The sequence below is a fragment of the Pongo pygmaeus genome, chromosome 21 (genome assembly GCF_028885625.2).
Source record: "Pongo pygmaeus isolate AG05252 chromosome 21, NHGRI_mPonPyg2-v2.0_pri, whole genome shotgun sequence".
In the NCBI taxonomy this organism is placed as follows: domain Eukaryota; kingdom Metazoa; phylum Chordata; class Mammalia; order Primates; family Hominidae; genus Pongo; species Pongo pygmaeus.
In genome coordinates this window covers 20,693,074-20,718,175 of record NC_072394.2, presented here as the reverse complement: position 1 = coordinate 20,718,175, position 25,102 = coordinate 20,693,074, and the positions used below count along the sequence as shown (strand labels likewise).

Sequence of the window (25,102 nt, the reverse complement as noted above, 5' to 3'; positions counted from 1 at the left end):
CCTCCCAGTCAGGTTGGCTACTCAGGGGTCAGGGACCCAATTGAGGAGGCAGTCTGTCCGTTCTCAGATCTCAAACTCCGTACTGGGAGAAACACTACTCTCTTCAAAGCTGTCACACAGAGACATTTATGTCTGCAGAAGTTTCTGCTGCCTTTTGTTCAGCTATGCCCTGCCCCCAGAGGCGGAGTCTACACAGGCAGGCAGGCCTCCTTGAGCTGTGGTGGGCTCCACCCAGTTTGAGCTTCCCGGCTGCTCTGTTTATGTACTCAAGCCTCAGCAATGGCGGACGCCCCTCCCGAAGTCTCGCTGCCGCCTTGCAGTTCAATCTGACTGTTGTGCTAGCAATGAGTGAGGCTCCGTGGGCGTGGGACCCTCCGAGCCTGGCGCAGGATATAATTTCCTGGTGTGCCGTTTGCTAAGACCGTTGGAAAAGCGGAGTATTAGGGTGGGAGTGACCCAATTTTCCAGGTGCCATTGGTCACAGCGTCCCTTGGCTAGGAAAGGGAATTCCCTGATCCCTTGCGCTTCCCGGGTGAGCCAATGCCTTGCCCTGCTTTAGCTCACGCTCTCAAGCTCGGTGGACTACACCCACTGTCCTGCACCCACTGTCCGACAAGCCCCAGTGAGATGAACCCAGTACCTCAGTTGGAAATGCAGACATCACCCATCTTCTGCGTCACTCACGCTGAGAGGTATAGATTGGAGCTGTTCCTATTCGGCCATATTGGAACTTCCCATCAAGTATACAAAGTTTAAAAGGATACATGCTTGCCTGCAATTTCTAAATTTCCATAATAAACATTCATTTTTCGTGAAGAAAAATTATAAACATATTGCATATTTACGATGCAAACTATTCCCTAAAATTTTTACTGTATGTAAGAACTGCATAAAATGTTTCAAAAACTAAAATGCATTCTATAATGGTAAAATCCAAAGACAAGACTAAGATATTTCATGTTCTGCACTTCTTCTGTAAGAATGTTAACACTCAGTAAACAGATGTAAATGCCAAGCCACCTGCCAGGGTAACCTTTAGCGCCATTAGCTGATTTCAAACATGCGGAGTGAAGTTTTTGTTGCATTTTGTTGTACACAGACACAGCTATGACATCCTGCAGGGGGAGACGGAGCCCCAGGCAATGTTGAGCCGACTCCCAGCCATGCAAGACATTTGCCCCAACAAAACACCCCCGCTCCTCCCACACACATCCAAACCCAAGCAAAGCAAAGGCGGTGGCAGGGCGCTGAGGTGGAGGGGGCCCGCCATGAAGACACCCATCTATACGCAGGTAAAAGGTTATACTCTAGAGAGACTCAGCTGTGAAGGGAAGCGAAGACAGACCAGGAAGCCGATGGCTGCTCTGCTCTAAAACCACAAAGGAACTGTGAAAGGATTAAGTTCAAAGTGAACAAGTGCTAATGAAGAACTCCCAAGGAAAGGCAGGTTCTGTTTTTAGGGGAGAAATACCGCTTTTACAACTAGACAACTAGGGTAAGCTCTGGAGGTCATCTCACGGGTGGAGGGAGGGAAACCAGACATGGGTCAGCAGTTTGATGAAGTCAAAATGGAATAATACCAACCACTGGTGCAGTACTCTAAATCCGCCCCGGAGGTGAGGTGGGGTGTGGGATGGCCTCTAGAACCTCCATGCCTTTGCATCCCAATTCAACCCCATGCTTGCGGTCCATTCAATTCTTACTTTCTACTCTCAATAACAGACAGCAGCCCCACCAACCCATTCCTTCCAGGAGGGGAGAACAGGCTGTAAATCTCCTGATTCCCAGATAGCTGCTAGTCTTAACATCAGGGCTCACCTCTGTGGGAAAATGGATTCAGACCTCAAAGCACCACGAGGCACCACCCAGAAGCTCGGCCACGAGGCCCTGTACCTGATAGATGGCTTCATCGCAGGCATTCTGAAGGCCCAGGTTCACCATCGTGTTCTGCAGCGTGCGACCCATGTAGAATTCCAGGGAAAGATAATAAATGCGCTGAGGAAGCAGAAGAAAGAATAAGATTTCTCATTCCATTCTACACTTTAGGAAGGTTACAGAGATGACAGGACCCATGAAGCCCCCACTCGGGATTTCATTTATGTCAACCCCACGCATAAAAACTGGGCTTGCTCTGTCAGGCAGCTTGCTGACCGCAGCCCCCCATAGCAGCCCACCCAGGAGACCCCTCCTCAACATGGCCTTCTCTTCCCTGACCCTCAAAAGTCCCTGGATGAACACACACTAACTTTCCATGATGCGTGGGGAGGCAGGGCAGGTTGGGGCCAAGGCACCCAGAACTGGACAGACCCAGGTCTACACTTAGCTCAGCCTCTTACCAGCCATGTGCCCTTGGGCAAGTTACTTCACATCTCTAACACAGATGTAACACAGGCCATGTCTTCCAAGTACTCAATGTAGAGCCCTGAGCACAACTTCTAGCACCCACGTGAAGCATCAATGAACGCAGCACAGACAGCTGAATGGATGCATCCATGTTCCCCAGCAGAAGTCTCTTGGCCGATGCCTGCTGGCTGGCTGGCTTGGGGTTGCCACATGAGCCAGCTCTATGCCAGTGAGGTGCTGTAGCAAGGATGGCCACCCATGCAATGCCTCCTGGGCCCCGATCAGGGTTCTAGGTGCCCTACTTTCTCTACCGAGTACTTCTCATGGCCATCCATGGGCCTGCAGCAGCCAGGGCTGAATGCTAAGATCAGTGGGCACAACTCCAAGGACTAACAGGGTATCTGCACAGCCAACATCTCCCCTGAAATATTTACTAATTGCTGTGGTGGTTTTAACCAGGGGCCGAACACTTTCTGATATTCTTCACTCCAGGAGGAGGAGCTTACATCCCTGTCTGCCACCTTGAGGGTGGGCTGGATGTAGCGACGCCCTGCTGAGGAGCACAGAAAGGAAACGGCAGCAATTTGACAGTGGAGATAGCTGACCATGCTGACCGGCACCCCGGTGTGCTGTGATGAGGACACTTCCCTCTGTGTGTTCTTCCCAAAACCCATAACCCCAGTGTAATCATGAGAAAGTAGCGGACAAACCCAAACTGAGGAATTTTCTATAAAATGCCTGACCAGTAGTCATCAAATTTGTAAGGTCATAAAAGACAAGGAGTGATCAACAAACTGTCACGAATCTAAGCCACATTCAGGCTTTTGGAACTAATAAATGAATTCAGCAAGGTAGCAGAATATAAGATTAACACAAAATCAATTATCTTTATTGTTTTTAATTAATTATTCATGATTAATATAACTATCCAATGTTCATTAGCAATGAACATTCCAAAAATAAAACTAATAAAACAATTACTACAGCTCATACACTTTAGGAGGCCAACGCGGGGGAACTGCTTGAGGCCAGGAGTTTGAGACCAACCTGGGCAGCAAAATGAGACCCCCTCTCTCTACAAAAAATTTAAAAATTAGCCAGGCATGCCTGTGGTCCCAGCTACAAGGGAGGCTGAGGTGGGAAGACTGCTTGAGCCTGGGAGGTCAAGGCTGCAATAAGCCAGGCGCAGTGGTTTACATCTCCAATTCCAGCACTTTCTGAGTTTGGCAGTTTCTCAAAAAGTTAAACATAGAGTTACTATTTGACCCAGCAATTCCACTCCCAGGTATATATGCGCCCAAGAGAAATGAAAGCCTATGTCCCCTCCAACACTTGTACATAATAGCCAAAAGGTGGAAACAACCCAAATGTCAATCCTTCATGTCCTACAGCATGAAGGAACCTCAAAAACACCACGCTCAATGGAAGAAGCCAATCACAACAGACCACACATTCTATGAATCCATTTATATGAAATGTCTAAAACAGGCATATCTAAAGAAACCAAAAGGGGACTGGTAATTGCCTAAGGGTAGGGGATTAGGGGTTTGGGTGGGTGATAACAAAAGGCTTGGAGTTTCTGTTCGAGGTGAAAAATGTTTTTAAATTGATTGTGGTGATGGAAGCACAACTCTGTGAATATCCTGAAACCAGTATATCCAACTGTATGCTTTAAAGGGGTGAACTGTACAGTATCTGAATTTTATGTCAATATACCTCTCGTCAAACAAAGTAATAGATGAGGGCAGGCATGGTGGCTCGCGCCTGTAATTCCAGCACTTTGGGAGGCTGAAGCGGGAGGATCTCTTGAGTCAAGGAGTTCAAGGCCATCTCTACAAAAAAAAAAAAAAAAAAAAAAAAAGGCCAGGCGCAGTGGCTCACGCCTGTAATCCCAGCACTTTGGGAGGCCAAGGTGGGTGGATCACTTGAAGTCAGGAGTTTGAGTCCAGCCTGTCCAACATGGTGAAACCCCATCTCTATTAAAAATACAAAAATTGGCCAGGCACAGTGGCTCACGCCTGTAATCCCAGCACTTTGGGAGGCCCAGGTGGGTGGATCATGGAGTTTGAGTCCAGCCTGTCCAACACGGTGAAACCCCATCTCTATTAAAAATACAAAAATTGGCCAGGCACAGTGGCTCATGCCTGTAATCCCAGTGCTTTGGGAGGCCAAGGTGGGCAGATCATGAGGTCAGGAGTTTGAGACCAGCCTTGCCAACATGGGGAAATGCCATCTCTACTAAAAATACAAAAAATTAGCCAGGGGTGGTGGCAGGCACCTGTAATCCCAGCTAATCAGGAGGCTGAGGCAGGAGAATTGCTTGAACCCGGGAGGCAGAGGTTGCAGTGAGCTGAGACCGTGCCACTGCACTCCAGCCTGGGCAACACAGCGAGACTCTGTCTCAAAAATAATAATAATAATAATAATAATACAAAAATTAGCCAGGCATGTGTAATCCTAGCTACTACTCGGGAGGCTGAGGCAGGAGAATCGCTTGAACCCGGGAGGTGGAGGTTGCAGTGAGCCAAGATCGTGCCACTGCACTCCAGCCTGGGCTACAGAGCAACACTCAGTCTCCAAAAAAAAAAAAAAAAAAAAAAAAGGCCAGGCATGGTGGTGCAGCCTGTAGTCACAGCTACTCGGGGGGCTGGGGCAGAAGGATCGCTTGAGCCTAGGAGGCAGAGGTTACTGTGAGCTGCGATCACACCACTGCACTCCTCCAGCCTGGATGACAGCACGGGAAAGTAAAATAAATAAGTAAATAAAACTACCACAGAACTAAGGGTACCACTGAACGCAAAACAAAAGCAAAGCTGAAAACAAAACCTGGCTGAGAAAAAAGTGAACCACAGTGGGGAAAGCATGAGAGGGACTGGGGAGAAAGATACTGGTGTGGAAGACCGAGGACACCTAACGTCTGCATCACCAGGCTCACTGAAAAGAGGCTGAATAAAACGTTTAAAGTTATTTTTGGCCAGGTGTGGTGGCCTGTAATCGCAACCCTTTGGGAGGCCGAGGTGGAAGGATCACATGAGCCCAGCAGTGAAAGACCAGCCTGGGCAACATAGCAAGACCCTGTCACTACAAAAAGGAAAAAATATATATATAAAGAGTTTTTTTGTTTGTTTTGTTTGGAGACACGGTCTCACTCTGTTGCCCAGGATGGAGTGCAGGGGTGCAATTCTGGCTCACTGCAACCTCTGCCTCCCAGATTCAAGTGATTCTCCTGCCTCAGCCTCCCAAGTAGCTGGGAACAAAGGCACATGCACCACCATGCCAGCTATTTTTGTATTTTTAGTAGAGACAGGGTTTCACCATGTTAGCCAGGCTGGTCTCAATCTCCTGATCTCAGGTGATCTACTCCCTCCCACAGTGCTGGGATTACAGGCGTGAGCCACCACTCCTGGCCCATAAAGTTTTTAATACATAATTTAAGAATACTCTATAAATATCTAAATCTACAAATTGAAAGAACACACACACACAAATCATAGCTCTGTCTTTGATGGCCTGTTTTTACTTTTTCGATCATTTGAGTATAGGCTTCTACAATTACTGTACAAATTCTAAAGTCCTTTACGTCACAAGAAATTACAGCAGCATAATTAATGAGTCCTCAGAGCCGCTGTAAGTACAACTACTGCTGCTGTCACTCACAGCCAGGCCTCTAGCGGACTTTCATCATGCTGGACTTTATTTAGACTACATTTGAATGAACTTAATATTCTATGCGGTTTCCATAGCACCTGCCTCCCCCCCGGCAGAGGAAGCCACAGGCACTGTCCAGGCAGGGTTTATTAACCAGTGTGAAATCATACTGAGCCCAACTAGACCCTGGCTGTCTGAGAAAATACTGTGGGTCAAGTATTAATAAGAGGTTTTATAAAAAGCTGACAGGCCAGGAACATAATCAGAATGTTTTTACTTTGCCTTTAACTAAAAATGTGTATTTTTTTTTTAAGAGATGACGGTCTCACTATGTTGCCCAGGCTGGCTGCAAACTCCTGGCCTCAAGTGATCCTCGCGTCTCAGCCTCCCAAGCAGCTGGCACTACAGGTGCACGCCACCACACCTGGCTAAAATGTGGATTTTTAGGTTGTAGTTTGCTCTCTCTGCAAAAATTCCTAACTTCTACTTAGAACTTTTCTACTGTGGGGAAAAAGTTTACCAGTTATGTCCCAAGAGCTTGATTATCTCTGTTTGTAAGGGGCAGGACTGACGCGGGAAGTGCTGGGCCTAGACTCGAAGCCTGTGCGTCTCCAATTGTCCAGGTTGCATGCAGACATCGAGGGTTCTGCAGCCTCCTGCTGAAGCACAGCCCCCATGGCACTGCCCAGGGCCTGCCCTGCCACAGGCTCTGTCCTTGGGGACTGCAATGTGTTTTGTTGCTTTAAGGTTTTCTGCAACTTGTTTCAATTTAAGAACTTTCATCATTTGCTGAGATGTGTCTATTTTGCTTTTACCTTAAGATGGTTCAGAGTGAAAACCATGAAACTGAAAGAGGCTTGCTGGAGGAGCTGGCCAAGAAAATGCAGACTTGAATGGTACAGGCTGGGGTCCCTTCCCAGCTCCCTGCCCTGGTTAGCTGGGTGACCTGGGCAAGTCACTCAGCCTCTGAGAGGACCACATTCACCTGTGGGCTCGCACAGGGCTAGGCTTGGACTCAGGCAACGCCAGTTCCCCTCACTATACCAGACTTTTCAAGGAGAAATGCAGAGCCTAGTAAGTTGGCAGGTGGCAGTTCCGAAAAAAACCATGTAAAGGCATAGGCTTTGTCCAAGCAACAGCCTAGGGACCTAGCTCTTCCATGACCCCAAATACTGCTGCTGCAGGACAGCCTCTTTCCACTCTCTCCCCTCTGGCTCCTCCTGTGCAACCGTGAACAGGGCTTCCCTGCTCAGGGAGCGCTGGTTGGAGAACTGGACTCACCTGCTTCAGCCTGAAAATGCCAACAGGATCCCTTAACCTCCCTGCTCAGCAGCTCTGCTCTAAGGAGGCCCTGCCGCCTGGGATTGAACTGGGCCATTGATTTTTCTACCATGGTCCCTTCTTGCAATATGACATAACAAGTGTTAAGTAGCCTAAAGCCAGCCTGTTTTTTGTTTTTGTTTTTTGTTTTTTTTTTTTGAGACAGAGTTTCGCTCTGTTGCCCAGGCTGGAATGCAATGGTGCAATCTTGGATCACTGCAACCTCCGCCTCCTGGGTTCAAGCCAGGCCCCCCGCTTTTTTTTAACAGAGTTTATTTATTACACGCAAAGCCTACACAACCAGGCAAATAATAGAAAAACATAAAGCTCAAAAATAGATGAAAATATGATCAACACGAACAGTACACAACATACCAATCATCTAAAGACACCTCAGGAGTTAACAGACGCTGAAAAGAGAGTGTAACACCAACCCGCAGAGCCTCATTTTGCTCTTTACAGACAGAGATTCACAGAATCGGGCCTGTGGAGACCACCAATTTTTTCTCCCTTTTCTGAAGGGATTTTTAACTACAGTCTTCGTTTAACATTAATGTCTGAATACTCTGGTGGAAAAAGAAAGAACTTTCCCAACATTCAGGGAAACAAAAGAAAGAGTTGGAGCCAGGTGTGGTGGCTCACGCCTATAATCCCAGCACTTTAGGAGGCTGAGGCAGGTACATCACTTGAGGTCAGGAGCTCAAGACCAGCCTGGCCAACACGGTGAAACCCTGTCTCTACCAAAAATACAAAACTAGCTGGGCGTGGTGGTGCATGCCTTCAATCCCAGCTATTCAGAAGGCTGAGGCAGGAGAATCGCCTGAACCCGGGAGGCAGAGGTTGCAGTGAGTAGAGATCGTGCCACTGCACTCCAGCCTGGGCAACAAGAGTGAAACTCCACCTCAAAAAAGAAAAAAAAAAGAGTTGGGCGGCTGCTTTCACCAAGATGAAGAGCCTAATTCTGCAGGCAGATCTGGTCTGAAACTGGTCCTCCTGTCCCCAAGAAAGCACAGCAACTCTCCTTTTGTGTATTCGATTCTGTCGGTACCAGCATGCCTCAGACCAGCCGCCCTCTACTGGTTCCTACATGGGCACAGAGTGACTCACAGGGCAGACTGTCCCTCCCTGCCACCCAGGCACTGTGGACAGAGCTGGCCCTGATAAGACACAGGAACACGGGCCACTGAGCTAGCCAGAGGCCAGTGGGCACCACGTTCCACCAGCCAGGCCTTGGAGCGGGGGCTCCCAGCCCCTCCAGACACAAAGGGGCCACCTCCCTGGGCTGGACCTGCTGGCTCCTGCTGGTGAGCTGAGCAGTCTCAGATACCATCCAGGAAAACCAAGGTCCCGTGGGAGGAGAGATGTTGAGGGGCCTCCCACCCGCCAGACACTGAGGTTGGTCTTCCGTTTCCTTGACAGTGTCACAGTGTCCACTCCACCGTGTCTGACGAGGCTTCTGGGAAGTTGTTCACAGAGCAATCTGATAATCCACTACTGTATCTGCTGTAAGGACGTGAGGATTAGCTAGCACATCTCTCAAGCTCCCAGCCTGTGAAGTCACACAGCACTTTCTTAATGAATTAAGTGCCAGGAAAACTTGGCTTCCCATGAAGAGTGGGCAGGCTTCTCAACATGGATCGTGGATCTCCTTCTCACTCCAGTACCTAGGACTCGAACACAGGTCTGTTTGCTCAATTTTGAAAATGCCAAATGTAAAAGAATTATAGAACTTTAGAACTCATGGGGATCTTAAGAGATCACTTGGTTCTGCAGTAAACAAATTCCTTCTACACTCCATGACACACATTGCCACAAGTCACTGTCTCCTGCCTTCTATGCAATTAAGCTCCACAAAAAGTCTACTCAGTACTAATCCAGAGCCAGAAAGCGATGGGAGCCTTCTCCTTATCACTGACAGAGCCTAATCAAGTTACACTAAGTGATCTGGACCGTGTCAAACTATATTTATAACTAGTGAGCTACCAGTCATCGTTTTTAAACACTACTTTAATCTTTCATTTTAACTGTTTGCAGGCCGAGAAATGCCACTTAGCTATACCTAAAATTACATGTCATTCCTACTCAAGATACTGTTGAAGACACTGTTAACCAAACTTCTCTTACTGTCCAATTACCTTTCTAAATCTGTGTTCATTTCGCTTCCCTTCACCGTATCCTAAGAACGCCATTCTGCATGGGTGAGAAAAAGCCAGCTCCTATCTCCTGTGGTTATTTGCTGCATGTCTTAGGATGCTGTGAATTTCCAAATGGCTTAAAGCTTTGATCTGTTTAATAATAATAATAAAAAAGATATAATCTGAAAAGACTTCTAAAGTTCTCCCAATTATTTATTTGTATTTTTAACAATTGTATTATTGCATTTTATTTGTATTTATTAAGCAGGACAGCTGGTGACACTGAAAAGATTTGCAGACGACAGCACTGTGTTGATGAAAATGTCCAGAGTTTAACTGCTCTACTGTGGGTGTGTAGGAGAACTTCCCTGTTTTTCTGGACTACTCACTGCCGTTTTTGGGGGTGAAGGGGCAACAAGGCTACGACTCCGTTTTTTGGTTTTTTTTTTTGAGACAGAGTCTCGCTCCGTTGCCCAGGCTGGAATGCAGTGGCGTGATCTCGGCTCACTGCAACCTCCTCCTCCCAGGTTCAAGCAATCCTCCTGCCTCAGTCCCCCAAGTACCTGGGACTACAGGCGCCCAGCACCACGCCTGGCTAATTTTTGTATTTTTAGTAAAGATGGGGTTTCACCTTGTTGGTCAGGCTGGTACTTACTTTCAAATGATTCGGAGAAAAATGAACTTACAGCGACAAAATGACCTAACAAGTGTGTTATAATGTTTAACATCTGGGGAATCCGGATGAAGGGTATACAGGAATTAACAAGAAATCTTTGTATTATTCTTGCAACTTTTTAAGGGTCTGAAATCACATAAAGTTTAAAAGGAAATATGGCTGAGATGTGGAGGTGAGGTCGGTTACCTTATTTTATTTTATTTTACTTTATTTAGGCAGAGTTGCCCAGGCTAGAGTGCAATGGCGCAGTCTTGGCTCACTGCCACCTCCGCCTCCCTGGTTCAAGCAATTCTCCTGTCTCAGCCTCCCGAGTAGCTGGGACTACAGACGTCCACCACCATGCCTGGCTAATTTTTGTATTTTTAGTAGAGACCAGGTTTCACCATATTGGTCAGGCTGGTCTCGAACTTTTGACCTCAGGTGATCCACCCACCTCGGCCTCCCAAAGTGCTGGGATTACAGGTGTGAGTCACCGCGCCCAGCCATATTTTATAAAGACACCACGGCCCCTGTGGATTAGTCAGGGTTCTCCAGAGACACAGAACTAACAGTAAGGTATGTGTAGAGAGAGACAGATTTAAGAAACTGGCTCAAGTGATTCTGGAAGTGCAAGGCCACAACCTGCAGGGTGGGGTGGGCCAGCAGGCTGGAGACCCAGGCAAGCTGCAGCTCTGGTGCAAGGTAGCTGGTGGCAGGGTTTGTTCTGCAAGGCCTTCCCCCATGGGAGGCTGTGAAACCGTGATGTAATGAGATATACTTATTTGTTCTTCCTGGCCAGTGCTCCTAACACCCTTGTAATTTCCTAAGTGATAAGAGCAATAAAAATGAAAGAATTGCCTTTTGTTATTCATAACAAGTCCCTTTCAACCACACCTGACGTGGTCACCAAAAGGTGACTTTCAGCAAGCCCCTAAGGGCAGAGGCTGGCTGCCAGGGGAACCAGCTCTGTAGTTAGAGGGTTGGAAGTTTCAGGCCCACCCCTCCCGCCACCCCCAAACTCCAGTGAAGGGCGAGGGGCTAAAGGCTGAGCTCATCACCAGTGGCCAATGATCACACTAGGTAACTGGGGCCTCCATAAAATCCCCAACTGAAGGGGATAGAAGAGCTTCCTTCCAGTTCAGTGAATCCTAGAGGTGCTGGGACAGTGGCACCTGCAGAGGGAATGGAAGCCCCTGCACCCTCCCTCAGACCTGCCCTCTGCATATCTTCTATCTGGCTGTTCCTGGGTTGTATTCTTTATAATTAATTGGTAAACGCAAGTGAAGTGTTTCCCTGAGTTTCATGAGCCACTCTGGCAAATCATCAAACCCGAGGAGGCTGTCGAGGAGGCTGTCGGTCAGAGGTCAGAAGGGAGGCCCTGATGTGCAACTGACATCTGGGGTGGAGAAGTCTTGTGGGACTGAGCCTTTAGCCTGTGGGATCTGAGGCTACATCCAGGTAGGCAGCATCAGAATGGAACTGAATTGTAAGATGCTCAGTCAGTGTGGGAAACACCACCCCCCCGCCCCCCCAGAGGGACATCCACGTTACTATCTAGGCAAAACGGCCAAGTTGACACATAAAACCAGCCACTACAGCCTGCAAGGGCAGAGGCCAGGCTGTCTTCTGCAGAAAATGAAGGCACACACTGTAGGCTTCTCTATCTGCTAAAATGACAGCTGGGGCCTACCTTCCAAGTGGCTAGCTGTCAGCAACACAGAACAGCACCCACCATCAGCTACTGGCCAGAAAAATGACTTTGAGCAATCTGCTGTCAGGGAAGCCTGCCCAGGAGATGCAAGCTCAACTTCACACATAAAAGTGGAAATACATCAGAAAAATTGGGAGTGTTAGGATTCCACAGGCTGGTACCACAAATGACTAATTAAAACAAATCCCAGAAGTGGGGATCACAGAGCAGCAGGGTCTGCAAAACACTTCTCTAGATCATCTTTCTTTAACTCCTGGGTCCAGCCAAACCAAAAGATTAATCGTATTTCATTGTGTTTATCTTATTACGAATATTTAGGACAGCAGTGTGGGCCCCAAGGTAGAGCTGCTTTTCCTTAATCTGTGCTGTAATCATGCCAGGAGCTTACGGGAAGAGTCTCAAAAACTGATTGTTACATCCACTGCAGGGGTGCTGCAGGTCAGTGGCTCAGGACATCGACAACACTGCTTCACAAAAGCCCACGGAATAAACCGTGCACCTGTCCTTTCAGGATGTCATAGAAGGGATCCCGTGACTCTCATAACTGGGCATGGGCTGCTTTCATTGCCAGGATCCTGGTCTGTGTTTTGTGTCCTGACCCTCACTGTCCTACCCCAACCCTCACTCTGAGGCCTTCTAATGTGAACCTTTTGTGCTGCATCTAGCATAAGCATCCTCAAATTCTCTCTGGATGGAGATGGAATGTCAATTCAATATGAAATGGAAACGTTTAAACTCTAACATTTCAGAATGGCAACAGACTTCGGAAACACATCACCAGCTTGATTTCCCTCATTTTAAAGATGAGAAAACTGAGGCCAAGAATGGCAAAGAAATCCACCCAAGCCCACAGTTGCACAGACCGAATGGAAAGGCCAGGATGAAAAGGGGCGTGGAATCACGCACACCCTTTCTTCTCCATGCAGCGCAATCCCAGGCTCTGCAGTTTCAGGCTGGACTCCTCTCGCCACCTTGCCACCACTTCAGAGAATCCATTAAACGTCTTCATGACCAACCGCCACCTCTTGCCAAGCACAAAGCTCTCCACGTTAGCCAGATGTTTTGACGTGCTGATTTGCCAAGCATGGCAAAGCTTGACAAATCTTCCTCTGAACACCCCAACTTCTACTTTTTCTGCTATGTACCACAAATAAAGTGCTAAGAGTTATGAAACAATAGGTTCAGCATAATGCTATTTTATATATTAAAAACAAGTTTCTGCCAATACAGAAAAAACAATGTAGAACACAAAATATTTATAGCATTTACAAAGTGGGTGATAGAAGTGGGTTACAGGATTACAGTTAATTTTTTTCCTTCTGGCTTATCTATATTTTCTAATTTTTCCTCCAGTAATAATTTTTCCTTCAGGACTTGCATAATTTTTAAACAGACAAAAATAACAATAAAAGCATTCTATTTAGGAGCTCTAGAGTGTCACATTACCACAGTCTGCAGTGTGCCGGTGAATGTCTGAGGTCATTTCTGGCTGAGGGGGAGGCACAGCAGTTATTTTCTTGGGAGCACACCTCCTCTCATTGGCTCTGGTGGGACTGGTTGCTGGTCCATCACCAGCAAGCATGTAACTTTTCCAGAGAAAGGATGGCAAGCTTATTTTCATCATGAATTAGCGAAAGAAGCACTTAAATCCCAATTTTCCATGTCCTTCCTATTCAGAATAGGCACACAGCTTATTTACAGACTGTGAGAGCTAAAAGTTTACAACTTCACGACTTACAGACTGTGTGTTTTACGAGAAAGGTTTCCACCCAGAGCCACCACAGTAGACAATCAAAAGAGATCTCACAGAGGATCAGAAAACCTGTTTTGTTGCAGGGACTATCTTGTTCATGAAGGTCATTTCCGTAATCCCTGAGCCCATCGCTGGCCTCTCCAGGATCTGATTATACATACATACGCCAATGGGCACCCTAAGGTGTAGAGCTAAGTCCTGGTCCAGCTCCAAGGAAATGCCCTTGAATGTGAAGGCAGAACTACGTCTTTGCCATCCGCCACTTAGACAATAAAAATGATGTTGCAGGTCGGGTGCGTTGGCTCACGCCTGTAACTCCTGCACTTTGGGAGGCCGAGGCGGGCGGATCACGAGGTCAGGAGTTTGAGACCAGCCTGGCCAACATGGTGAAACCCCGTCTCTACTAAAGATACAAAAAATTAGCCAGGGGTGGTGGTAGGCGCCTGTAATCCCAGCTACTCCGGAGGCTAAGGCAGGAGAATTGCTTGAACCCGGGAGGCGGAGGTTGCAGTGAGCGCCACTGCACTCTAGCTCCAGGCTACAGGGCAAGACTCAGAATTAAAAAAAAAAAAAAAAAAAATGGTGCTGTGCATCAAAACTCTCCCAACAGCAGGGAATTCTGGGGGAGCCACTGCTTCTTGGCTGCTTTTCCTGGCAAAGTCATCCCAAGCCCTTGTTATAACCTGTTTTGGCCATTCGTTGCCACTTCTTTCCATGTTTTGCATACCAAATATGAAGAGCGCCAGCTGGTATTCTAACAAATCTGTCCCTTTTACCATCTCTACTTTAGAAAAAAGAATGTCCCAGAATAAGTTTGGAAAAGCAGTCAATCTCTTAGCAATTACTGTATTAAACATATCTTAATGCCCTACAAAAATATGCTAAAATACCATCCATAAAGCAAGTGCTCAGTGCCTAGGTGTACACTGCAAAAGTAAAATCTTTGCCAAGTGGCTTCAGGTCTGGAACTGTGTCTTTTCCTCATCAGTTCTCCCTCTACGTTAGTGTAGCAGAAAGACAATTCTCCATGGTTAAGAGTTTAAAAGCAAACGACAACAACAAAAAACTGGCAACAGGGGGCTGTGCAAGACTACCGTGTACCTATCAAACTGAAAACTACCATCCTATCCACTGACCTGCAAAGCTGTTTATCAGTGAAAAAGTTACAAATGTTTACGAATGAAACAGAAAATTAAAAAACTGTATGTGCAATATACTTTTTAAAAATGTGTATGTATATTTAGGAATACCAAAAAAACATCAAGAACACAGGCCCATAGTAAACATGGTTAAGAGTAACGGGGACAATCAGTGACTTTAACGTTTCACTACTCAAACAAATTTTTGCAAGATATAAAAAGTAAGACGATCTCTGTCAACTTTAACCCAAGCAAATTTCTCCAAGGGAGGTGTGGGAACCTCTAAGACAGAGCCTTCTTCGAGGGCTCTATCTCCATCTCTGAGCTTCGTACCACTCCTGCGTGAAGCAGGCATCTTCAGTGATTTTCTTCTAAGCAGCGTACACAAAAAGTCTCACAATTCCCTGCAGATTACCGAGCTCACCCCCTTCCAACCCACAAGGCTGCCCAGGCCTGGTTCCAGTCCCATTTTCTCCCACAGGCTGCTGCAGGAAAACAAAGGGTGGCTGGAGGCATGGGCGAGGAGCACCGGCTCCGCAGCCAGCGCGGAAGCGCACGGCCAGAAAGAGACCGGGAACGTCCGCCAGGCTCCAGGGCTCAGCATCATCTGCTGGGGACAGCGGACCCCGCCAGGCGCGGGCTCCCAGTGGAGCGGACCTGTGGCCGCTGCCCTGCGCAGGAGACGCCCGGCCCCCGCCGACCGCGGCTTCCAGGCGACTCCCCAGTCGGCTGTGCCTGGCCGCCGGCCAGGGAGGGGCGCGGGTAACGCCCGGCGGACCGCCCCGCAGAGAGACCCCCGCTGGCGCAGTTCTGGGACGGGCGCCCTCTCAGCGGGCCCGGGCGCACAGGGCGGGGCAGCGCCTCACCTTGGGGTCGCGCTCGTAGTAGTGCTGCTGCGTGCGGATCCAGCGGCCCACCAGGTGGTCGCGCACGGTGTGCGCCAGCGCGAAGAAGTAGTCGCGGGGCGTGGCCACATTGCGGTCCTTGACCAGCGTGAAGTGCAAGTGCCGGTTGAAGCTCTTCCGCACCTCGGCCACGTCGCCTAGCCCCGCCAGGCCGCGCACGCTGATCTGCTTCCGCTTCTCGCTGTCCGTCAGCGGCTTCGCCATCGCGCCGGCCAAGGCGGAGGAAAAGAGATGGAGGAGGAAAGCGGCGGGACACGCGAGCGCCGGGATTGTGCAGCTGCTCTGGCGCCCGGCACTGCGGCTCTGCGGGACGCATGGGCCGCGCCTGCGCGCTGCGCCGGGGCGGGGCGGGGCCTCCGGAGGGCGGGGCGGGGCCTCCGGAGGGCGGGGCGGGGCCTCCGGAGGGCGGGGCGGGGCCTCCGGAGGGCGGGGCGGGGCCTCCGGAGGGCGGGGCGGGGCCTCCGGAGGGCGGGGCGGGGCCTCCGGAGGGCGGGGCGGGGCCTCCGGAGGGCGGGGCGGGGCCTCCGGGCTCATAGCTGAGATCGCTGGTGTAGTCCGAGGCGGCAGCAACCTGTCCACGCCACCTGAGAGTGGGGTTTGCACCCTTGTTGGGCAAGCCCCGCAGAAAGTGGGAGCGACTGGAGGGGGCAAGGGACCCGGGGCCTCGGAGCGTGCCGTCCTGGCCGCTCCTGCCAGCCCGGGGGCGGTGCGGGAAGGGGGCCCTGCCCTCCGGCCCTCTGGGGTTCCTGGGACCGGCCCTCCCGCCCTGCACCGGGTCACCAGGTGCCCCGCGGGAGCGCGCTGGGCCCGGGCTGTGGCCGAGACCTGGTACACGTTCGGGGAAACTGATTACAGCTTGAAAGGCATCCACCAACGCCTGCTGGGCCCGGTCTTCTCTGTCGGGGACAGGGCGGCTCTGAAAATGCCAGCTATTTGCTTGCCACTCCAGGCCGATGACAGACGTGGAGAAAACCAGCTGCCAGCGAGCTGGAGACGCCCGTTCCCGAGGGCGCGAGGCAGCCACAGCCAAGTGCCGCCACGACCCCGCCTCGGAGGGACCGCAGCCCCCTAGCCCTCGGAGAAACCCTGTTCCCGAAACCACCCGGCAGACGCTGTCCGCTTTGAGATTACAGCAGGGAGAAAGAAACGTGCCCGTCTGGCCGGGGAGCTCAGCCACTAACCAGACTTAGCCTCTGTCATCCCAATCCAGGCTGCAGCTCCAGATAGGGGGCGTCTGCACACAGCTTCCCACACTTGGCCCCGCGGAACACAGTCCTGCTGGCCTCAGCCTGTGGGAACCCTGCTTCACGTAAAGGTCACCTAAACTCTGCCTTCCCCCAATCCCATAAGAACTGTGCCTTTCCCTTCGTTCTTGGGAGGCTCTCCCTCATTCCAGTGGGTCAGTACACCCGATTTTGTGGGACCACAGGTTTGCTCCTGGTGGTCTTGGGCTGAAGGGGCTGCAAAGGTTACTGAATTTCATGGAGGTAAAAATTGCCCGCAGGAGATGTCATAAAAGTCCAGGTGCAGTAGGTTTCCTGGTGTGATGCTTCAAAGTTATCTTCTTACCTGGAGCCCCTTCCAGCTGCAGACTTCAGAGGTCGGAGGTTAATCAATCTGGAATGACCCCACAGCCCACCCATCTCCAGCTGGGGATTCACTCCTGCACTATATCCTAGGGATTCTGGAGCCAACAAGATCGAACTTCGGGCACAGATGGCAGAGCTGTGGGGTCGAGCTTGGCTGCAAGCTCTGAACACTGATGTAATCTCTCTGAGGGTGATCTGGCAATTCAGAAGTCATAAAAATCATGGTGCCCTATGACCACTTCTACCACTCTGGGGAATAGAGTTCAAGGAAAGCTTCAAAAGACAAAAAGTAAGTTATGCAAATATGTTTTCTTCTGTGGTGTGGTAAAGGTTAATCCCCCAGCTGTGGTGCACACCTGGCAAAGAATGGAGGTGCTGACACTTATTGATCATTACTTGCAGTGTACACATATTAACTCCTGATCCCTGCAAATAGCCTGCTATTACCCCCGCTTGACAATGGAGAAGGTGAGCCACAGATAAGTTAACTCTTCCCTAAGCCCACACAGCTAATAAGGGAAACAGCCAAGGTTCACCCCAGCCAAGCCCTGCTTCACTACACAAGCCCAGAACAATGTACTATGCTCAAAGTTAATATCATAAACCATTGTGCTAATAAAAGGAATGACTATTTTAATAGCTAGCTAGGAAGGTGTGATCGATGACACAATACTGATAAATGAAAGACAAAAATAAGGATGTAATGCAGAAATGACAGTAATGATTTAAATATTACTTTCATTTAGTCAATTTAAATTTAAATTAAATAACCACATGTGGCTAGGGATTACTGTGTTAGAAACACAGGTGTATATCCAAACCTAAACACTGGTTATTTCTGAATGGAAGAATTATCAGGGGGGTTTCCTTATTTTCTCCATACATTTTGTATTTCCTGTTTTTTTCCACAATATTTATTTTATAATTGGAGTAAGTTTTAGTAAGAAAAACTAGAGGCCACAGACTTCACTAATGGTTGCTGATTTAAGGCCTATATATTCTCTTACTGGATTGACTTTTAATTCTTTGTTACTCTGGTTAAATAAATTTTAAGTCCTTTCTTTCATAGCTACACTTTATGAAATTTTCCATGATCCTGACAAAAATTCTTTGACCAAACTCTAGTCAGGCTTCTGAGCCTTCTCCTAGGGCCATCGTACACTTCCCTGTGACATCTGTTTTAGCAATCCCTGCTTTGTCAATTTAGCAAGGATTCCCTGCCCCTAATATCTGATCCCCCTTGGTGACATCTGATCAGGCTCCCCATGCTCCACCATCCCCCATGATGTCCAATCACCCTGGCCTGCCTTCAGAGGAATCCTATGAGGTGGTTTAGACACAATCACCTGGACCCCTGAAGTGTCCTCTTAGTAACTGTCCATCCACTGACCCCTCCCCCAGTCCTTGGCTATAAATGCCCATTTGCCCATGCTGTTTTTGGAGTTGAGCCCAATCTCTCTCCCCTGCTGCAAGACCCTGTTGCAGTGGTCCCTGTACCTATCATGATGGTCGTGAATAAAGTCTTTGGTACCATGCTTTAACAAATGCTATTGATTTTTTTTTTTCTTTAACAGTTATCTTACTCAGATGTCATTTCCTCTTCCTGGGAGCCGCCATGGTCCTTCCCTTCTCCTGCAGCACTTAGTCCAATACTGAATCTTCATGATGTGACTCTTCATAATGTGCATGGTTGATGCAGGAAGGAGCCCTGTCACCATCATGTCTCCTCACCTCCTCTGGCTGCTAATATTGCTGAAGTGGCTAAATGAGTCCCAGTATTAATTATCTCAGCCATTTTCAGGTAATTTATTTATTTATTTATTAATAATGTTTTTGAGATGGAGTCTTGCTCTGTCACTCAGGCTGGAGTGCAGTGGTGCAATCTCCGCTCACTGCAACCTCTGCCTCCTGGGTTCAAGCAATTCTCCTGCCTCAGCCTCCCGTGTAGCTGGGATTATAGGCACTCGCCACCATGCCCAGCTAATTTTTGTATTTTTAGTGGAGACAGGATTTCACCATGTTTCCAGGCTGGTCTTTAACTCCTGACCTCAGGTGATCCGCCCGCCTCAGCCCCCCAAAGTGCTGGGATTACAGGCGTGAGCCACCACATCTGGCCATCATTTTCAAATAAATAACTTTTAGATAGTTTTAAGTGTTGTGAAGAAAAGCAGGTTGAGCTGTTAGTTACAGGAGGTGATATTTGAGCTGAGACTAAAAAAAAAAAAAAAAAATGAAAGAATGGACCAGGTGCAGTGGCTCATGCCTGTAATCTCAGCACTTTGGGAGGCCAAGGTGGGTGGATCACTTGAAGTCAGGAGTTCAAGACCAGCCTGGTCAACATGATGAAACCCCGTCTCTACCAAAACTACAAAAGTTAGCTGGGCGTGGTGGCGCATGCCTGTAATCCCAGCACTTGGGAGTCCGAGGTATGAGAATCGCTGGAACCCGGAGGTGGAGGTTGCAGTCAGCTGAGATTGCAGTCTGGGCGACAGGGCAAGACTCCATCTAAAAAAAAGGCATGAATGAATCTGGGGGAATAGCAAATGCAAAGGTCCTGAGGTGGGCATCCACTTGGACAGTTCACAAAAGAGGCATCTGAGGGGCATTGGGATATGCCACCCCAAAATATGCCTCTTCGCATGTGGATTATTTTGAGTTAAAGGCCATTAAGAACCAGCAGACCACAGGAAAGGCTCTAAAAACCATTTCATTTGTAAAAAAAATTCACATTTATTATAAAGGAAATTTCCACGTCTCCCTCTTCCATGCAAGGAAGAGGATATCTTGTAACAACTCTTATCATTGGAAGAAGTTACTGACTTAAGTCTGCATAACAAACCTTCCTAAACAACCCTTGTTTACCATACTTTTCCTGGGCACCTTCTGCTGAGGTTTGAAAATACCCTCCAAAACTCATGTTGAAATTTAATTGCCATTGTGTAAGAGGTAGGACTGTTCAGAGGTGATTAGGCCATGAGGCCTCCACCCTCAAGGATAGATTAATGCCATTGTGGGAGTGGGTTGTTATAAAAATGAGTTCGGCCCTCTCTTGTTCTGTCTCTTTCACCCTCTCTTGCACTTCCACCCTCCTTCCACCCTCACCAGATGCCAGTGCCATGCTCTTGGACTTCCCAGTCTTCAGAACCATGAGCCAGAGAAGCCACTTTTCTTTATAAATTACACAGTCCATGGCATTCTGTTACAGCAGCACAAATAGACCAAGACACCTTCCCACTACATGCCTCCCCTGCCCAGAAGCTCCAGGCCTTTTCCTTTACGACAGCCTAAGATGATAGATGAACCCAAGTTCTGACCACACTTTGGGTTATTCATTGCCAGGTACTGCCACATGTAAGTGCAATGCACATGCCAATAAACTTGTTTCTTTCTTGCCTGATTGAATTGTCTTTGGCTGGTGTAATTAGAGGCCCCCTAGCTGGAGACCCTAACATGGGCCGGGGAAAAGATTTTTTTCCTTCTGTAAATAACCAAGAGTTGGATTCAGCTTCATCTTCCATTTTAGCAACAAAACTGCCAGGCTTCAGAACAGGCAAAATGGAAAGAAATTGGGCTATGCTTTTATTTTATATAAAGCTGAAAAGCAGGTTTGCCCTTCTAAGAGAAAGGATTGTTCTGGCAGCCTGGATCAGAGCAGCGATCAGGCCAGAGCATCTGCTAACCTCAGCATCAGGGAATCCCTGTTTTAGACTGTCCTCTACGTCTCTGTCTTCTCTTTTTGGGAGGTAATTTTTTAAAAATCACTAAGAAGGGATGGATGCTGGTTCTGGTTTCGTTACTGTTGTAGAGAGCTATTCTGTGTTGTTGGAGATAATACATTACCTTTAAAGTTCTTGTATCTTTTTGTTTTTTGAGACAGGGTCTCATGGTGTTGCCCAGGCTGGAATGCCATGGTATGATCACGGCTCACTGCAGCCTCAATCTCCCAGGCTCAGGTTATCCTCCCACCTCAGCCTCCCAAGTAGTTGGAACTACAGGTGCATGCCACCACGCCCAGCTAATTTTTGTATTTATTATAGAGATGAGGTTTCGCTATGTTGCCTAGGCTGGTCTTGAACTCATGGGCTCAAGCCATCCACCCAACTCGGTCTCCCTAAGTGTCGGGATTACAGGCATGAGCCACTGTGCCCAGCCTAAAGTTCTTTTAAATAGGTATTTAAGATTCTGTCTGTAGCAAGCCCCCTGTCATCTGCCTCAGAAAAAGAAATGAAAGATGTCTTTTGAATGGAAGAAGATGCTGTGGGACTTAGAAGCAGGGTGTGGAAAACAGACATTTTTGGTCTGCTAGGCTTAAGCTTCTTGAGGACCTGAAGAGTGTCTCATTGATCGCTGGTGAAATGAGTGACTCAGAAGCACCGCCGGCCCTTGAGACCGCAGGTGCAGAGGGAAAATCTCTCTGGGATCCCAGCAACGCCACTGGCAGATCTGTGCTGGTCAATTTCGTGTTTGCAAATGAACACAGACCCAGGCTTTCAGGAAACAGAGATAAATAACAAATGCATTATTTTCGAGAGGCTGGTAATTATAAAGCTCGAGGGAATAAAGAGCCCACCAGCTGGAATGACACTGTAGAACTGATGCCCTCCCTCCACTGGGGTGTGTCAACAGATATTCTTAGTGACATTAATGATTTTAACACACTGACATTAAAGGAAAAAGAATCTATTGAAGGGGTGGGTTGCCCCTCCACACCTTTGGGTGTTTCTTGTTAGGTGGAACAAGAGACTTGGAAAAGAAAAAGACACAGAGACAAAATATAGAGAAAGAAATAAGGGGGCCCGGGGACCAGCATTCAGCATACCGAGGATCCTGCCAGTCTCTGAGTTCCCTTAGTATTTATTGATCATTCTTGGGTGTTTCTTGGAGAGGGGGATGTGGTATGGTCATAGGATAATAGTGGAGAGAAGGTCAGCAGATAAACACGTGAACAAAGGTCTCTGCATCATAGACAAGGTAAAGAATTAAGTGCTGTGCTTTAGATATGTATACACATAAACATCTCAATGCCTTAAAGAGCAGTATTGCTGCCCTCATGTCCCACCTCCAGCCCTAAGGCGGTTTTCCCCTATCTCAGTAGATGGAACATACAATCGGGTTTTATACCGAGACATTCCATTGCCCAGGGAGGGGCAGGAGACAGATGCCTTCCTCTTGTCTCAACTGCAAAGAGGCATTCCTTCCTCTTATACTAATCCTCCTCAGCACAGACCCTTTACGGGTGTGGGGCTGGGGGACGGTCAGGTCTTTCCCTTCCCACGAGGCCATATTTCAGACTATCACATGGGGAGAAACCTTGGACAATACCTGGCTTTCCTAGGCAGAGGTCCTTGCAGCCTTCCGCAGTGTTTGTGTCCCTGGGTACTTGAGGTTAGGGAGTGGTGATGACTCTTAAGGAGCATGCTGCCTTCAAGCATCTGTTTAACAAAGCACATCTTGCACAGCCCTTAATCCATTTAACCCTGAGTTGACACAGCACATGTTTCAGAGAGCACGGGGTTGGGGGTAAGGTTATAGATTAACAGCATCTCAAGGCAGAAGAATTTTTCTTAGTACAGAACAAAATGGAGTCTCCTATGTCTACTTTTTTCTATACAGACACAGTAACAATCTGATCTCTCTTTCTTTTCCCCACAATCTATGAGACCAGAGTGATACTGAGAAGAAATGAAATGGAGATGGGGAAGAAGGAAGCCACTCCTCTCTACAGGATGCCAAATCAATGCAGGAGGAGATTTTGAGAACTACTGGACAACGGCCACAGGGGAACAGGGGATTCATTCCATCTCAAAGCCTCATCCTACACATTACCTTTATTAGCTATAAAAGGGAAAAGGGATTTGCAATGGAGAGGTATGGCAGACTCCAGCCTCATGAAGTGATGCAACTTAGCATTGTCACCCAGGAGACAAACCCACACTATGAGTCCGATTCAGTGCACCAAGAAGGACAAACATCACTTACTGTGCTGTAACATAACGCAGTATATTATACACTAACATATGTAGTATATTACATTACATAATAACATAGTACAGGCTTCTAGGACACAGTTTATAGAAGTGCAGATAATACTTGAGGCAGTTTCCCAAACTTGCAAATAAAAACTCTCCACAGGGCTTGTGACTAGCACATTCCCAAAGCCCCAAACCCAGAATTCCACCCGCTTAGTGAGCACCTCCAGAGCATTTTTTTTTTTTTTTTTGAGACGGAGTTTTGCTCTTGTTGCCCAGGCTGGAGTGCAATGGCACAATCTCGGCTCACTGCAACCTCCACCTCCCAGGTTCAAACGATTCTCGTGCCTCAGCCTCCTGAGCAGCTGGGATTACAGGCACCCACCTAATTTTTGTATTTTTAGTAGAGATGGAGTTTCACCATGTTGGCCCGGCTGGTCTTGAACTCCCAACCTCAGGTGATCCACCTGCCTTGGCTTCCCAAAGTGCTAGGATTACAGGCATGAGCCACCGCGCTCTGCCATCTCCAGGGCATATTTTTTACTGTGCAATGTGGGAATCTCTGCCACAGGGTGGGCTGCCTTTCTAACCCAGTGGCCCAGTTCTAGCAGGACTTCCCCAGTATGTGGATGGGGGCACAGGGGCTCTCGGGGGGGCTTCAAGGCATCTGTGAGCTAGGCCTAACCACCGCTACTGAATGACTGCAAGATGAGTTCCAGAGCTGGGATGGTACCCTGCCCCAGCCCTCCCCTGACAGGAGTTAGTAAGGGACAGGTGAGCATGCTAAAGAGACAGCAAGCTGGTCACACCCTAGGGCCACCACCCTTCTGTCTTCCAAGTCAGAAACATGTCCTGACTTTGGGGGAAAGGGTATATGTTAAACGGGCCCACCTTGGGAGCTGTAGTGGTCACTGTGGAGCTGAGCACTGGACTGCACTCCCCGCTGCCCCAGAGTGACCAGGCGGGTGGTTTCATCCAAAAGGCAGGGCTCAGAAGGCCAGGCTGAGCCACCGATATGCATGTCTGCACCCCACCACTTCCTGCTCAGTCTGTATCAGGGCCGGGATGAAATCGGCACTTAGACGCTCAGCGGTCCTCCCACCCGTCTGGCCAACACAAACCTGCCAGCATAGCACTGAGTGGAAGGTTCCAGTGCACCCACAGGCCTGGCTGTTAAAATGTCCGGCCACTCCAGAGGACAGGTTAAGGTCACACTGAGAAAGCCTGGCTCTCTCCAGCTGGCCTGAATTAACATGAAAAGGAAGAGCACAGCACCTGTGGAAATGGCGCTGGAAAACAAGTGTCCCTAGGAACTGCCTCTGCGCCACCCAAGTGCACTGGCCTGCGTCCTCAGACAACCCAGGAGGAGTCCTCCATCTGGCCACTTCCCACCCGTTAGGCCCCGAGGGGACAGCAGGTCAGTGAGACCCGGACCCCACCAGCAAATGACCCTTCCTTCATTCATCAGACACTGGCTCCATCTGCACTGCACCTACTGCCAGCCAGGCACTGAGCTTCACATCCGCACAAAACACAAAGACCTCTGATACGGTTCGGGTCTGTGTTCCCACCTAAACCTCATGGTGAATTGTAATCATGTTGAGTTGTTTTGGAGGTGGGGTCTGGTGAGAGGTGACTCGATGATGGGGTGGATTTCTCATGAATGGTTTAGCACAATCTCCTTGACGCTGTTCTCAAGATAGTGAGTTTTCACGAAATCTGGTTGTTTAAAAGTGTGCACCTCACCCCTTGCTTCTGCTCTGGCCATGTGATCTGCCTGCCTCCCCCTTCGCCTTCCACCATGATTGTAAGATTCCTGAGGCCTCCCCAGAGGCTGAGCAGATACCAATACTACGCTTCCTATACAGCCTGCAGAACTATGAGCCAATTAAACCTCTTTTCTTTATAAATTACCCAGTCTCAAGTATTTAGAGC

General features: G+C 48.6%; 1 protein-coding gene across 2 annotated transcripts in view; it reads right to left on the bottom strand.

Annotated features, from left to right (window-relative positions):
* PYGB (glycogen phosphorylase B) overlaps window positions 1–15,961 on the bottom strand; it is a 58,123-nt gene extending 42,162 nt beyond the window's left edge. Inside the window, exons 1-2 of one of the 2 annotated variants that reach the window (XM_054467860.2) lie at window positions 15,571–15,961; window positions 1,894–1,995 (exon numbers count right to left, since the gene is read on the bottom strand). In XM_054467860.2, the coding sequence (XP_054323835.1) occupies window positions 1,894–1,995; window positions 15,571–15,813 (345 nt within the window). In that variant the 5' untranslated portion in view covers window positions 15,814–15,961. The remainder of the gene's footprint in view (window positions 1–1,893; window positions 1,996–15,570) is intronic. The other variant, XM_063659492.1, reaches the window with a different exon arrangement.
* Between the last annotated feature and the right edge of the window lie 9,141 nt (window positions 15,962–25,102).